Genomic DNA, 15,760 nt, shown 5'->3' with positions numbered 1-15,760 from the left:
AATTTTAAAATGATTGTCTTGTATAGATTATAGATAATAATGCTAATGATGCCAGTGGCAGGATAAACACAGCTCATGTCAATGTAAACTTACCGATTTCTGCTTCTGTTTAGCTACAGCAGCATGGAAAAGAAACAAAGAATAACAAAGCATGCATGTTATTGGCTTGTCAAAGGACGCAGACAGTTAACAGGACTAGAAATGTGACGCAGTGCAGGTGAGCAGGTGGACAGATAGCAGCTTGTAAGTTGGTGTTACCTTCTTAAAGAAGGGCATTCTTTTCTCTTTGGAGTGGGGTGATGTTACACTGTTTGCACTGGGTTTGGGGGAGCGATGGTTTGCTGGAATATCATTTTCTTCTGCATCTAAGCCAGTGGCATCTATGTCTATAGCTATATACAGACAAACAATTCAAAATTATCATATGGCAGGGAGAGGAGAAATAGGTTAAGAAGGAAAATGAAAGAAAATTAAGTATTCAAAGTAAAAAAATAAACAAACCGATGGCTACAGAACACAGTAAAAACTTGAAGGGAAAAGTTTAAAGGTGCAAAACATTAGGATTAGATAACACACAAGGCAATATCTGTAACAACTACTGTAACATTTTCTTCAATTTCCCTTTTACAGAATTAAATCAGACATCCACATACATGTCTACACTCACAAAAGTGATAAATGGTCAAGTTCTGCTCTTTGTTACATTGATACAAATATGGAATACTTCAGTGGAATTATTTTGGATTTATAGCCATGTAAAACAATAGAATTTGACATACAGTATCTGGATTCTTTATATATTTATTTTATGGAACACTACTTCAAAATGTGCTACCTTGAATTAAGATTTTAGTATACTTAAGATACTAAACACAGAAAAATGTTCTGTCTGATTATTTCAATTCCATGAGTCAAATTCTGCCTCTGAAATGCAGAGTTACACAATTATCTAAGAGCAGAATATAATTGGCTCTACCTTTTATAAATACATTAATTAATTTAAAAATGTACAGTAGGCACAAGATATGTTCATTAGAAGTAATAAAACACCTAATGTTAATGAACACTTAAATGAATGGTGTGAGGAAGAAAGAAAACCTAAACTAGTTATCATGAAAGCATGATGAATTCTGCTGAAAAGATCTAGTGTGGAAATGGGAAGACCAAGATGGAAGTGGCAACAATAACTATTGCTATTCAAACCCCTTTTCCAAAAGAAAATCGTATCTATCAGATGGAGCTGGTAGCATAAATATATGATACAACTTACAGCAATTTAGTGATTAGTGACAATGTAAACAATAAAATACATCATGGACTCAAAACTAAATGGTTTCTAGAATGCAAGGGAGAATGAAAAACAAAGTACTTCTCAGTGTAAGGCCAACAGAGTCTGCTACCTATATCTGAAACAAAGTATCCTAGGCTTTTTCTGGAACTCTCATATAGAGCAGTCTATCACAAGCTTGAGGTCATCTCTAGTGAACACTCTACATGAGGACACATGGACACAAGACATTAATCCATAAAAATAATGTATCCCTATCCTGGGAAGAGCTCTGACAGACATCTGAAGAGTCTGTCTGGGTATGTCTACACTGCAGTTTTTTTCGGAAAAACAGCCATTTTTCTGAAAAAATTTCACTTTCGTTCACTCTGCAATCGTGCTCTATCGAAAAAACCACAAAGAACAGAGGGATTTTTCAGACATTGGTAAACTTCTTTCTACAAGGAAGAAGCCTTTTTCTGAAAGAGCTCTTTTGGAAAACGGCATGTGTGGATGGGGAAGAGGGAGTTCTTTTGAAAGAAGAGGAAAGAGGAAAAAGCATAGGTGCCCTAGTGGCCACTCCGTCCATAGTAAATATAGGTTAAATGTGAGAGCATCCATTCAGTGTGGACATGGTCTTTCAAAGAAGCAGATTCCTTTTCCAATGCACTTTAGCAATGTAGATGCTCTTTTAGGAAGAAGTTTTTTCAGAAGATCTCTTCCAAAAAAGCTTTTTCCAAAAAAAGCCTGCAATCTAGACCAGTCTCTAAAAACAAACAAACTTTACAAACACTTGTAGGAGGCAGTACACTGAATTGAATTAAAATGAAGGCTAATAAGGCTGAAAAGGTCCATGAATGGTAAGAAGTGAAGTTTTTGGCTAAAACCATAAATGATCACCTTGAGTATTATGACTCTACCTCAGTGATCTCCATCCACACTGCAGTTTTGTGGGTGGGACAGAACTGATCCATACAGCAATATAATAGCCAGTAAGTTATATGACCAGTAAAGAGTTGGATCAGCTAGTCTATGTGAAGCTTCTGTTAAGACTTATCTGGGACAGTCATCTCTTCTTTTTAAGTAACTCACATTTTCTCTTACTTTATTTATAAGAACACAAGGATGGACCTACTGGGTCCGATCAATGGTCCATCTAGCCCAGTATCCTGTCGTTTGACATTGCCCACTCCCAGGTGCTTTGGAATAGGGCAAATACTAACGCTATGTCTAGACTGCAAGCCTCTTTCGAAAGAGGCTTTTCGAAAGATACTTTCGAAAAAGCCTCTTTCGAAAGAGAGCGTCTAGACTGCACGCGGAACTTTCAAAAAAGCAAGCCGCTTTTTCAAAAGAAAGCAGCAAGTGAGTCTGGATGCTCTCTTTCTAAAAAGCCCTGTTTGCTTTCAAGAATGCCTTTTTTCGAAAGAGCACTTTCGAAAAAAGGCGTTCTTCCTCGTGGAATTAGGTTTGCCGCCGTCAAAAGAAAAGCCGCGTTCTTTCGATTTAATTTCGAAAGAACACGGCTGCAGTCTAGACGCAGGTAAAGTTTTTTTTCGAAAAAAGGCTACTTTTTTTGAAAAAAACCCTGAGTCTGGACACAGCCTAAGTGATCCATCCCCTAGGGTGTGTCTAGACTACAGGGTTTTGTCAACAAAAGTGGAATTTTGTCGACAAAACTATACCTGCGTCTACACTGCTGCTGAATTCTGTCGACATAACGTCGACAGGACTGAGCAGTTTTGTCAACAACTGTAAGTCTCATTCTACAAGGAATAACGCCTTTTGTTGACAGAGTTCTGTCGACAGAAGGCATTATTGAATCTGCACTATCCTCTGCATCTACACTGTCATGTCGACAAAGCAAGGTGCTTTGTCGACAGAACTGGATGAAGTCTAGACTCTCTTTGTCGACAGAAGCTTTGACAACAGTATCTGTCAACAAAACTTCTGTCGACAAAAGCCTGTAGTCTAGACATACCCCTACTGTCTAGTCTGACCTTCTGTCATTCAGAGGCTTGGGGACAGCTGAGCATGGAATTGCATCCTTGACAGTTTATAGTTCTCATGCAATCATCTGACAAGAGTCTTACTGAGGTACATCATCCTGAATAGACACTTTAAACATGACTTCCCCAGAAGAGTATCCCCCCAAATTATAAATAGAAATTATTTGTATAATATAATAATTGTGCTGGACTGTATAAAAACCAATCAGAATAAAATGGAGTAACTCAGCAGAAACAAGGACAATTAACTCTCAGTCCCTGTGTTACTATAAATATATTTGCTACAGGCAACACTGATTAACTGGTTCAAGAGCTATGGTATGGGTAGGCAGCACAGTTGACTAGTCCTGAGCTTCCACACTTTCCAGATATGCATCCCATATTTGCACCTTTTGACACTTGGGTCTCAGTGCATCAGACAGCTCTTAACCCTCTAAGCAAAACATGGACAAAATAAAACAAACAAACTTGTACAACTGTACACTAACTGTTTAATAAACTCTGAACAAAAGAATTTAAATAGGAATCATGACAACACCATTAAGCAGGAAGACAAACCGGGGATTAACCACAGATTGGTTGCTGTAGAGCTGCCCAACCCTAGTCTTGAGTTAAGGGAGAAAACATACCATCAGCTGTTGCACCCATTTCTATGCAAATTACTCTGCCCGGGTCTACACTAGGACTTTATTTTGAAATAACCCCCCTTAGGTTGAATTTATAAGCGGGTTGTCCACACTACCATGCCCATTATTTTGAAGTAATCGGCCATTTACTTCTGCTTTTCTCCGAGAATAATGCTAATTTTGAAATATTTATTTTGAAACAATGGTAATGTGGATGCTCTAGTGGTGCTATTTCAAAACAGCTACTTCCCAGAATAGTTCAAACTGATTACTCCCCAGTGCTTCCTGGGACTGTAAGTGAAGGCAGCATATCTTCATTAATGGAGCCTGCCTCAGACTAATTTCAAGGCTTTTCCATAGTGGGGACATGCTATTTCAATTTTCTAAAATTGGAAGATATTAAGTCAAATTTAGTTATTTTGAAATATTTTCCTAGTGTAAACATGGCCTCAGTGTTTAACTAAATCACCTTCACCATTCTGATAAAGACATATTTTCAAAGAGAATTAAGATGAATTTGTTTATAATACAAGGCATCTGCTGTAAATGAACAGTCAATGAGCAAGTAGTAAAAAAATACTCCTTATTGTAGGGCTACTCAACTTCAGAAGCCCCAGGGGCAACAATGTTACTCACCCGAGAGCCGCAACTTAAGTGTGGTTGCATATACACACAAATATATGCAAATAGCTTATTTCACACATACAAAGATTAAGGCAAGACTACACAACACGCAGGCCCCATTTAAGTCCGAGCTGCTGCTATTAATAAAATGCAATATTTACCCGATTTCCACCCATATGACAGCACTTTTAATGAGCAGTGACAGTCCAGGAATTTAACTACTAAAATACATATCCACGGAAGACCATTATGTTGACTACTTTTTTGTTTTGGCTTCCACCCACGGGCCATGTGTTGAGCCCTGCGTAAATCCAAATCGCACCATGGGCCACAAACAAACAGGCCATAGGGGGGCATGTAGCCCACAGGCCACATGTTGAGTAGCCCTGCCTTATTGCATAGTAAATTCAATGGTCATCTCAAATAACATACAGGCTTTGATGTTCCCAGACTTCAGGAAAAGCAAGGTATTACCAGAGATGGATGACAAATTGCAAAATAAAAACTTCCCTTCCCTCACAAGTCCTTTTCTTATTTTGCATAATAATTTGATTATTTTTAATCTGACAAATTATACATGAGAAAATTAGCTTGTCAGTTTTGCAGTTGTCATTTTCAGGTTTTGTTCCTTGCTTTCATTTTTTCTTTTTAATCATCTTCATGTTAGTTCACCTTCTTCAAGTAATTATTATTGTTGTTCTAATATATTGGGCATCATTGTGATTGTGGATATTCATGTTTGGTGATAATATTCATTTGCCATCATCATTTATTATGTAGGCTATGAGGATTGCATAGACTGATGAGACTGTCTGGTCCAGAAATACCAAGTATCCCATTTTATTTGGCATTTGTTTTTTGCACTGCAAGTTTAAATTAGCCTGGTAATGTAACCCAAACAACCTTCTGGGTGTAGTGCACTGTCCCATCTAGTGACACTGAGACCATTTACAGAGAGAATAGTGAGTATGCTCTATGGCCTTAACTAATAGGCAGCTGGCTGTTAGCTCATGCGGTAGAGACTCATTCACTAAGGGTATGTCTACATTGCCACCCTAGTTCAAACTAGGGTGGCTAATGTAGGCAATTTGAACTTGCAAATGAAGCCCAGGATTTAAATATCCCGGGTTTCATTTGCATGTTCCCGGGAGGGCGCCATTTTTAAATGCCCGTAGTTCGAAGTACCTGCCTGCGGCTACACGTGGCATGGACTAGGTAGTTCGAATTAAAGCTCCTAATTCTAACTACCATTATTCCTCTTGTGCATCTGATTAGCATAGTATGCACAGCTAGGCTTTGTTTCTACTGGTGGTGCACATTCACACACGTCTCAGGTACACAAACATTTATTCCACACACAGGTGGAAAAAGTCCACAAATAGATGGGAAGGATTAGAGGGAACCTTGGTGCACTGTCCCACTTGGTGGCACCGAGACAACTTACAGAGAAAATAATAAGTCTGCTTTACAGGCATAACTAATATCCCTCTAGCTTTTCGCTCATGTGTTATACATAAGCTCCAGAGGTCCCAGGTGTGATTCCTCCCCCAGATGACCAAGGTCTGCCAATGTCACAGTAACATTCTGTTTTCAGTTTTAAAAAAAAAAGTGACATTAATTCATCCTAGTTCCCTTTTCTGCACATGGAACTACTCCATATTTTGGGTGCAGTTGTTAATCTCTCCCATGCAGAATGTCTGGCAATGGAATAAGCAGGCATGCTACAAGTCAGAACTGAGGTGCATTACGAGAGTGGAATGGGGCAGAACGCGTGGTGCTTTTCCACTGCTATGCCTAACTTATACACTGCTCTCAGCCCCGCCTGTAATTTAAACAAGAATATGCAAAAAATCAAAATATTGAGATAAACCAGCAAGCAGTCAAGCACAGGAAAATTAATCTCTTGGAAACACTGTATCCTAAAAGCTCTGTTTACAGGAACGACTTAAATACTGGGAAGGGAACCATGTGCTCAGAAGCTCAGCAGGAAGGAAGATACCAACTTAAGTTGGGCTCCTCCAGACACTCATGCACATTTCTGATTAGCAGGTCTGCTCATCTCTCGTCTCAAATGTTATCTCTAATAATCATTCAATTTTCTGACTACACTTTTAGTTCTCTTACCACCAAATTATTTTAAAACATTCTATGAGCATTAAATAAGATATTTCAAGCAAACAGAAATAAATTTGCTGCTTCGCTGTACAAATCTCATTAGTATACAATGTATTTCATCCAGAAATATCACTTATCACTACAGACAAAACCCAAGTACTATAAAACTACACAAGGAAAAAAAGCATATTTTTTTTATCAAATTAGCTTATTTCATCATTTGATCACTTTAGCTGGTTATATTGTAGCTTAAGCTCCCATGAGGCTAACTTGATTGAAAAACAAACTCCTTGGCTACATCTACACTGGCATGATTTTCCGAAAATGCTTTTAACGGAAAACCTTTCCGTTAAAAGCATTTTCAGAAAAGCGCGTCTAGATTGGCAGGATGCTTTTCCGCAAAAGCACTTTTTGCAGAAAAGCGTCCGTGGCCAATCTAGACGCGGTTTTCCGCAAAAAAGCCCCGATTGCCATTTTCGCGATCAGGGCTTTTTTGCGGAAAACAGTACTGTGCTGTTTCCACTGGCCCTTTTGCGTAAAAGTCTTTCGGAAAAAGACTTTTGCCCGAACGAGAGCAGCATAGTATTTCCGGAAAAGCACTGACAATCTTACATGAGATCGTCAGTGCTTTTCCAGAAATTCAAGCGGCCAGTGTAGACAGCTGGCAAGTTTTTCCGCAAAAGCAGATGATTTTGCGGAAAAACGTCCCAGTCTAGACACAGCCCTTTTGCTTATGTAGACAGGACTAGAAAGTGATAGGAGTTTCTTACTGTTTGAAGGTACAATTCCCCTGTTTTTTCGATCTTCCAAAAGATGAAGCATACATTATACAATACTCCTTGACATGGTACTAGGATATTAGTAAACTTTTAATTTCTTAATTTAATAGTTAACATTATACAAAAATGTTTTAGGAAGTTATTTATTTTCAACCAACTGAGATAACAATGAAAATGCTCTCTTCCACCAACAATGAAAATGCTCTCTTCCACCTCTCCCTACATACTCCTTAGGAATCTTTTCATGAGAATCGGTCACGTTCGAGTTTCCTTTAAACAAACTATCTATCCTTAGCATCCTGGTGCAACTCATAAGTGCAATTGCTTAATATCTCTTGACTATAACCTAATCCAAGTTCAAAATGTACCTGTTGGTGGACAAAATGAAAAGGAGCATTTATTGAAAACAATTCTGTCTCAAGAAGGTAAAACAGATCTATAAGGATTGAGTCAAGATCTGCTTCGTAAAACCTATCAAAATTGTGTTAATAAAAGCTCCTGATGTTATAAAATGATGTAGCTCCTAGAGGGGCTGCAGGACACTAAAGATATTCCTGATGTATCTCAGTGCCTTCTTCTTTCCTCTACTAGACTATTATCCTTACTCATTAGGAATTGCTCAGGAGAAAACTTTGGCAGTCTTAGTATAAAACAGCAACAGCTGTCAAAATCACACAATTTTAGAAAAGCACAAGTTCTTTAATGTCACACTATTTTTCCAGCCTACTTTCCCCACCATGATTTTATCATAACAGATCATAATGAAATCAAGACATTACTTGAACAGATGTGATAATCACATTATTACATGAACTAGTCAGGTATATATAGTAAAGAATTTGTCCAATTCCCCCATGTCCAGCACAGATACAAACCAGTCTCATGTGACAATACAACCAACTACCACTGTGTCAAAGAAGACTGAAAGTTAGGAAAACCTTTTTTTCCATCTCAATTTAAAAGTATAATACAAAATAGTGTTATATTTAAAGGAATATACACAAATTTTGATAATCAGGTTGCCTAAAGGCTGGTGATCTACTTACCAGATGAGGGAGGAGTTGATTTTCTGGAACTAGGTACTATGTCACCCAAACTGGATGATGAATTTCCTCCTGATTTACTGAAGTACAGCAAGAAATCAGTGTTAAAATCTTAGAGTCTTGTCTTAGTAGTAAATCTAGAATGTATTCATTATCTCTTTCAAACTATCAAATGGACCACTAACAAAGACAGGCAGTATTCCCGATCTTAGTATAAATTCACATTTTAAACAAAATATGTGCACACTCTGGGGACTCAGTTATCTAGTAGGATGATATACTTACTTTCAATGCGATCTTAATATGAACACTTTTTTCAGTAAATCTATTGGACATATAGTTTACAATGTTTGTCTTCATATACTTTTCCTCAGAACTGCTGATAAAATTACTCAGGGAAGGGAAAATACTGTTTTCTAAAGCGCTCAATTGATCATCACTGTGTGTAACTAGCACCTTGGACAAATGCAAGGTTGGAACATGCACAGCTCAAACTTCTGAATGGAAATGCCTCATGATCAGATGCACACTTCCAATGATGAGTGTGTGTGTGTGTGTGTGTGTGTGTGTGTGAGTGAGTGTGAGAGAGAGAGAGAGACAGAGGTCATCACAAGCATCACAGCAGGGGTGGGGAACCTCTGGTTCATGGGCTGTACACAGTTTATCAGGATTAGCTGCTGGCACACCACCAGACAGTTTGTTTACCTGAGCATCCACAGGCACAGAGCCTGGTAGCGCCCCATGGCTGCAGTTCACTGTTCCCAGCCAATGGGGGCTGCAGAAAGGAGTGTGGCCTCGACCCCCACTTCCCACAGCTCCCACTGACCTGGAACAGTGAACTGTGGTCACCGAGTAATGTGAAGCTCTGTGCCTATGGACGCTCAGGTAAACAAACTGTCTGGTGGCCCACCAGTGGCTGACTCTGACAAACTGCATATGCCCCAGGCTGAAGGTTCTCCACCCCTGCATTACAGGTAAGAAATGTTCTCCAAAACCATGTAAATTACAAAAGTATCCCAATTATACAGAAACTAAGAATAACCAGAGATATTTCTGGAAGCTGGTTAATTATTAACAAAAATAGACACTTGCCTCAAATAGAAACTAGATTCACTTAGTAACAATATCAAGAAAATAGATTTTATTTACCTAGAGAAATAGAACCACTAACTGGATAATTTTTTTATGATTCATGGCACAGCCCAATAATTGACAGAGGTTTGGAAGAAAATTTCCCTATTAGCAGTTGATGCCATAACTATTTATTATAACATTTCTTGCATCTTCTTCTGAAGGATCTAGTAGTGAATAGGGTCAGAGACAAGACTTTGAATTAGATAAAGGGTGGTCAATAATTTTTGACTCCAAGATTTTGAAAAGTGATCAAGAGCTGCACTCTTCCAGGATATTAATGGAGGAGATGAGGGGTCTGGGACAGAGGTTGAGTGCAGAAGGGAGCTTAGGGAAAGGGACTGGGGTTCAGGAGGGTGAATGAGGTCTGGGAGGGTGTTTGGGTGAAGGAGGCTGTTGTGACCTGAGGCAGGGGACTGGGGTGCCGGATTTTGGGATGTGACGTATGGTAGGAGGGGACTGTGATCTGTGGCAGATGATTGGGATGACAGATCTGGGAGGGGCTACGGGTGGAGGAGGGGGCAGAGGGTTTGGGTAAGGGAGGGGCTAGGGTGCCAGAGGTAGGCTCTTGCTGAGAGGTCCTTACCAACAGAAACCTGAGGCAGATTGTCTGCTGCAGGCTGCTTTCTGCTCCACGTGGCTCTAGTCCCGGCATGAGAGGGAGGGGGAGGGGACTGAGGTGTAAGGGAGAAGGTTATATGCCCCTGCTCCCAGCAAAAATTCTCAGTTCCTATTGGCCAGAAACTGAGATTGGGCAATGGGAGCTAAGAGATTTTGCTGGGGGGCGGGAACAGCATGAGAAATCTCTTTCCTCCCTCCCCAGCCATCCAGAACAGACAACAGCTTTCTTTTTAAAGAGTGAGCTGTTCTCTGTCTAATGATTCTGGCGAGGTGGCTGTGGGCTGGCACCCTGTTCCCTCTCCCCAGCCACAGAACTCCATCCCCAGCCCCCATCTACCAAGCGATGTCATGGTAATGGCAGTTAAAGCAGTATAGCAATGGACTATTTTGGATTTGTAATAATAAAAATTACAATTAACATTTGTAATGCATTTTTATTTGAAACCGTACTGAAATACTGTCTAACTGTTGTGTACAAATCTATTCTGAAAATTTTGTGTCTCTATTTTAATCTGACCTCAGAAACATTGGTTGGATAGACAGACCGAATAATTATGTCTGTTTAAATAAATATGCTTAAAAACATTAAATGGAAAATAGGGGCAAAATGTTTCCCAGTTTACCAAAAACCTCAGCCTATATCTGCCCTTGAGGTTGTGTGTGGGGGAGGGAAAGGGGGGCGCCGATTGCATGGTTTGCCAGTTGCTGGCAGCTAGTCTAGGGCCACCTCGTGAAGTGAGGAGTAACGGTAGTTCGAACTAGGAAGCCTAGTTTGAACTACCTAGTTCGTGCCCCGTGTAGCTGCGCTGCACAGGGTTCGAACCAGCGGGGGTTTAAAAATGGCAGCTCCCCGCTTATGCAAATGAAGCCCGGGAAATTCAAATCCCGGGCTTCATTTGCAAGTGCGGTATGCCTACATTACATTACATTATGTGTAGACATACCCCTAGAGTCTGACACTACCCAACTCTGTAGCCCCAAATTAGAGTTTGTCAGCTGAAGTATCAGACTGAGACTGCAGCTGATTCTACCCAGGACTATAACTGCAATGGCTGTCAGATCCCTCTGACATCATTTCCTGGAACACTTGGAGTCACAGGTAGGAGAGAGTGAAGCAGAAACTGCTGCTGAGGAGAACATAGGGGCTTTTGCATGGTGCGATCTAGACAAGCAGTTTATCAGAAAAATGATGAGCCAGAGTTGCCTGGTCACTCATTTAGGTTGACTTAAATGTAGCATACAGCTCCAGACTCAACCCCAGCATTTCCCTGGGAAGGTGCCAGGAAGGAAGCCGAGGGTTGGAAAGAGTTGTGAGTGTTGGGAGGTGGGGAATTTGTTCATTTGTTAGTGTTGAACACTTTTTAGTTAACCCTACACCGTTCCTTCCCTGGATCCTATTTTCCTGCTCCATATAATGTCCCGTGTTATACTGATACTTTTCGGTGTGGCATTCCATTGCTAGAGTTTGGGTTAATGTACTTCATTATTTCATCTGTACTGGGTTTTATACTTCTTGGCCGTTAGCATCATTATTCCTTTTCTCAACGGACAACACCCTCAGGCATGATAAGAAGCCATCTTGGGTGGAGGCATCAAACAAAGAATCCAGGAGCCAACTCAGCTGAGGACAGGGAGAGGCAACTGCAAGTAGGAAGCACCTGAAGCAGGTTTGAGCAATTTGGGAAAGGGGCCACTACAATAAACTTTCTCACAAACTATTCTAAGTCCATGCTAAATATTCATATTCAGTAGATATAGTAAAACTATAATTGGTAACTGTCACATTTTAAGTGACAAGCATGGCAGGGCCTGAACAGAAACAAATTTACTTTCAGCATGTTTATGAAAAGCCCAAATAAAAGCTAAGAATTCTCAGAGGGAAGATGTCTCTAACCCAGACAATGTGAGAAAATAATATCAGAATGTTTTTGAGTAGAGCAAATAAAAAGGGTTTATCTGGCCCTGTTTACCAGTGACTACAAAACTGGTCCATTTGAATTTGTAGATCTTTCCAGTTGATTCCACCTGAGAAATTAGGACTTCAGACCTCTCATCTGAGATACCTAGCTAGCTAGTCTGTGCTGTCCAGGAGATATGTTAAAGGAGATAAGATATGAAATTCAGAGAGTTGATCTGGCTATAAGTGATCATTAATGCTAAGATTTTCAGCCTCATCGAATTAGTCCCTACCATCTGAGACAGGAATGGTAATTACATCTAACTTGACTGATAGGGGACAATATAACCACCTCATGCAGAAGTGAACATTTCAATGTTTAGTGTCCTGCAAATCCATAGATATGGCTTTATATCCACCAGTATCTGCATTTGCTGATATGGATGCTGATATCCGTGGCTCATTTTTGCGGATATAGATGTGGATGCAGATACAAATGTTGTACTTAGAAACCTATTTAAGATATCTGCTTTATATCTATGGATCATTTTTGCAGATTTGGATATAAATTCTGCTCTATCGATGTTTGCTATAATTTGCACATAGGAATTACATATCCCACCTGGATGTCAGAAGCTGTCCTTAAACCAACATTAAGTTAGTCTTGAATGACAAGACAGACCGATATGAGGAGACACTTCCTGTCTTGTCTGAGACTATGGAAGCCTCAGGGTAATATAATTATAGTAACAGCTATGGTAGTGTGTCATGGTACTGCAAACATATTACAATGGACCACATTCTAGTTTTAGTTAAAACAAGGTAAATCCAGAGTAATTCTGCTTTCCTCAGTGAATTTATCCTAGATTTACTTTGGCTTGATTGAAATCAGAATTGAGCTCAACATCTGAACACCAGCTGACTGCTGAATTTTCCCTTCCCAGTTCTCATTATCCTACTTTTAGTTATCAAGAAGGCTTTAATTTGAACCATGGATAAGAGGGCCCTGTGTTGTTGTTGCTCTTGTAATACTAGAGTGTATTCTTGTCATGCCTATAAAGTATAGTAATGAACCAGGCCACCACTATGCTATGGTACAAACACAAAACAAAAATACAGTCCCTCCCCCAAAGAGTTTTTTTATTTGTGTGTGTGTGTGAAGGGGGGAAGCGGGAGGCACTCTGAAGGATGATAAGTTAGCTTTGTAGATATTCATGGCTACTGCATATACCTGTCAGTAATAAGATGGGTCTTTCGGTAATTTCTTTAGCAGTTTATATACGTACTCCTATGAAAACTATTACTGATCTAGAACCAAGTGTGTTAGCACTAACTCCAGATCAATAGGACATATATTTCCAAGAACATCATAGATTCCACCTTTGAGTCTTTGAAAGCTTTTCAGAATAATCAATGTAATCCTTCTTATTTTAAAAAAAAGGGTGGGTGAGGTGGGGCGGAGAGAGAGACTTCAGGTCCCCAGGGGAACAGTCAGTTTCCCCCTCTTTCAAAGACTCCCAGGATATTGCAGCACTTCTCCTGAACCCTTTAGGCCATACTTGTGCCAGTTTCTGACAAGCTAGTGTCCCAAATCTCATGGGTTAAATGTAGTGCTAATATTGCATTTAACCATTTAAAGAGTGGAGGGGAGGGTGAGACCGGTTACAGTGGCCCCCACTGTATAGGGGCTACCACTGCCATTGCAGCTCCGAGGCCCCTATAGAGATTACTGCTCGTATCACAGCTGCCCCTGACTTTCCCCAATGGGGGTGTGTGTGGCGTTGTCAGCTCCCAGTCTATATAGGCTGGGAGCTTGCAACCCTGCACAGGGGTCTTGGTGGGGCTCGAGAAGGGGGCTACTCCTGGGTAACGATTAAGGATGATGCTTACCGGATAACCATTTTACTGGTTACTCGATACTATCCCTAGCACTTAGTGGAAATGTTTGAAGTCACAGAGCTATTTTCCATATTTACAAAAGAAAAATAGATATAAGAGGAGATGCCTGGATAGCAAAGGTAACAAAAAAAAAATACAAAATAGACCCAAACTAAAAAGATAACAAGATGAAAGACAAGAGACTCAACAATAAGAATGTATTATCACAGTCTGGTTCTTTAAAATCTTGGTGTCCTTGCAGACCCTTTTAAGAAATATCTTCTTTAAAATTTAACCCAAGTGACAATGTAAATTCAGCACTGCTAATAGGTCTGAAAAGTACATTAAACAAAGTAAACTAATATAGGTTAACAGCTGCAAAACTAGCACACAGCACTGTCCGAGAAAAGCTTAGAATTCCTGGCTATAGAGAAAAGACAAGTGAAGAGTGGCAGCTACTGGCCACTGGAACACCTGAGTAGACTGGTTCACCTTCTACCAAGGGGGATGTTCAATGCACTCAGAACTCTGCTATGCAAATTCCAATTTGCCAGATGCTAGCTACAGAGAGATGATCAGTTCTAGCTTGTGTCTCTGGAAAAACCTTGTTTACATTTTATTCCTCCTGCTTCATGATCAATTAGTGGCCTCCAGTTTAAGTGAGATTCAGATGAAGACTAGTTTTATATGTAAACCCTAACATTTCTAAAAAACTATTTGGCATTTTAGCCATTTGACGCCCATTAAAAATTGCACATTGTCCTCATTTTGACCAATATTCCCTGCTTTTTCTCAACAGTAACAATGAAATCAGACCAATCAAATATTAACTTGTGACAGGTGTTCCTTAATTAATCCAGAATATACCAAGTTAACGCTTATATTCATTAAAGAGAAAACAGTAAAGAAAGATTAGGTACCTTAAATTATTCATAAGCTATACGTCACAGTGAAAGATATTTTAAAATTTGCCTTTATTACCTGGAGTAGAATTTTCCTTGCTTTGCCCTTTGTTCATGTTGTATCCTCATGTTTTCTAATTTGACTGGGCTTGGTATGAATCCTATTTCACAGCCTTCTTTTACCAATCGTCCTATCCACCAGTCATTGTTAAACTTCTGAAGATACAAAGAAATTAAAAAAAAACATGTTTTACAAAATAATATTGCTGGTTTACTTTATTGTTTTTTCCCCTCTAATTTGCAATCCATTCTTCAGTTCATAGAATTCTCCTCCAGTGCACTAAATTATTATGGCTATGAAGAGTCCTGGGAATTTGCAGAAATACATTTAAAATAAATATAACTCATGTATGCACTAAATCTCGCTCTCCTAGTCTTTATGATTCACCATTAATTTGACTTTCCTTCCATCTCTCTGACTTTAACCCTTTCCATTTCTATTTTATAGATTGTTCTCTATCTTTTTCAAATCCCAGCATTTTGCCTTTTCTCCCAGGGTATGTCTACACTACCCTCCTAATTCGAACTAGGAGGGTAATGTAGGCATACTGCACTTGCAAATGAAGCCCGGGATTTGAATTTCCCGGGCTTCATTTGCATAAACCGGGCGCCGCCAATTTTAAATCCCGGCTAGTTCGAACCCCGTGCCGCGCGGCTACACGCGGTACAGAGTAGCTAGTTCAGATTAGGATTCTAATCCAAACTAGCTGTACTCCTCGTGGAATGAGGAGTACAGCTAGTTCGGATTAGGAAGCCTAATCCGAACTAGCTACTCCATGCCGTGTGTAGCCACGCGGCACGGGGTTCGAAC

At 39.8% G+C, this 15,760-nt stretch overlaps 1 protein-coding gene across 3 annotated transcripts in view; it reads right to left on the bottom strand.

Moving 5' to 3' along the window:
* The window catches only part of CACNB2 (calcium voltage-gated channel auxiliary subunit beta 2), a 384,628-nt gene that overhangs the window by 49,289 nt on the left and 319,579 nt on the right, over positions 1-15,760 (bottom strand). For all 3 annotated transcript variants that reach the window (XM_006119502.4, XM_075922478.1, XM_006119505.4), the window contains 3 exons: positions 14,969-15,105; positions 8,464-8,540; positions 259-392 (listed from right to left, as the gene is read on the bottom strand). In XM_006119502.4, the coding sequence (XP_006119564.2) occupies positions 259-392; positions 8,464-8,540; positions 14,969-15,105 (348 nt within the window). The remainder of the gene's footprint in view (positions 1-258; positions 393-8,463; positions 8,541-14,968; positions 15,106-15,760) is intronic.

Source organism: Pelodiscus sinensis, chromosome 2, assembly GCF_049634645.1.
Source record: "Pelodiscus sinensis isolate JC-2024 chromosome 2, ASM4963464v1, whole genome shotgun sequence".
NCBI classification, from domain to species: Eukaryota; Metazoa; Chordata; order Testudines; family Trionychidae; genus Pelodiscus; species Pelodiscus sinensis.
The sequence above is the reverse complement of the archived record's forward strand: the minus strand, read 5'-3'. Positions and strand labels throughout refer to the sequence as shown.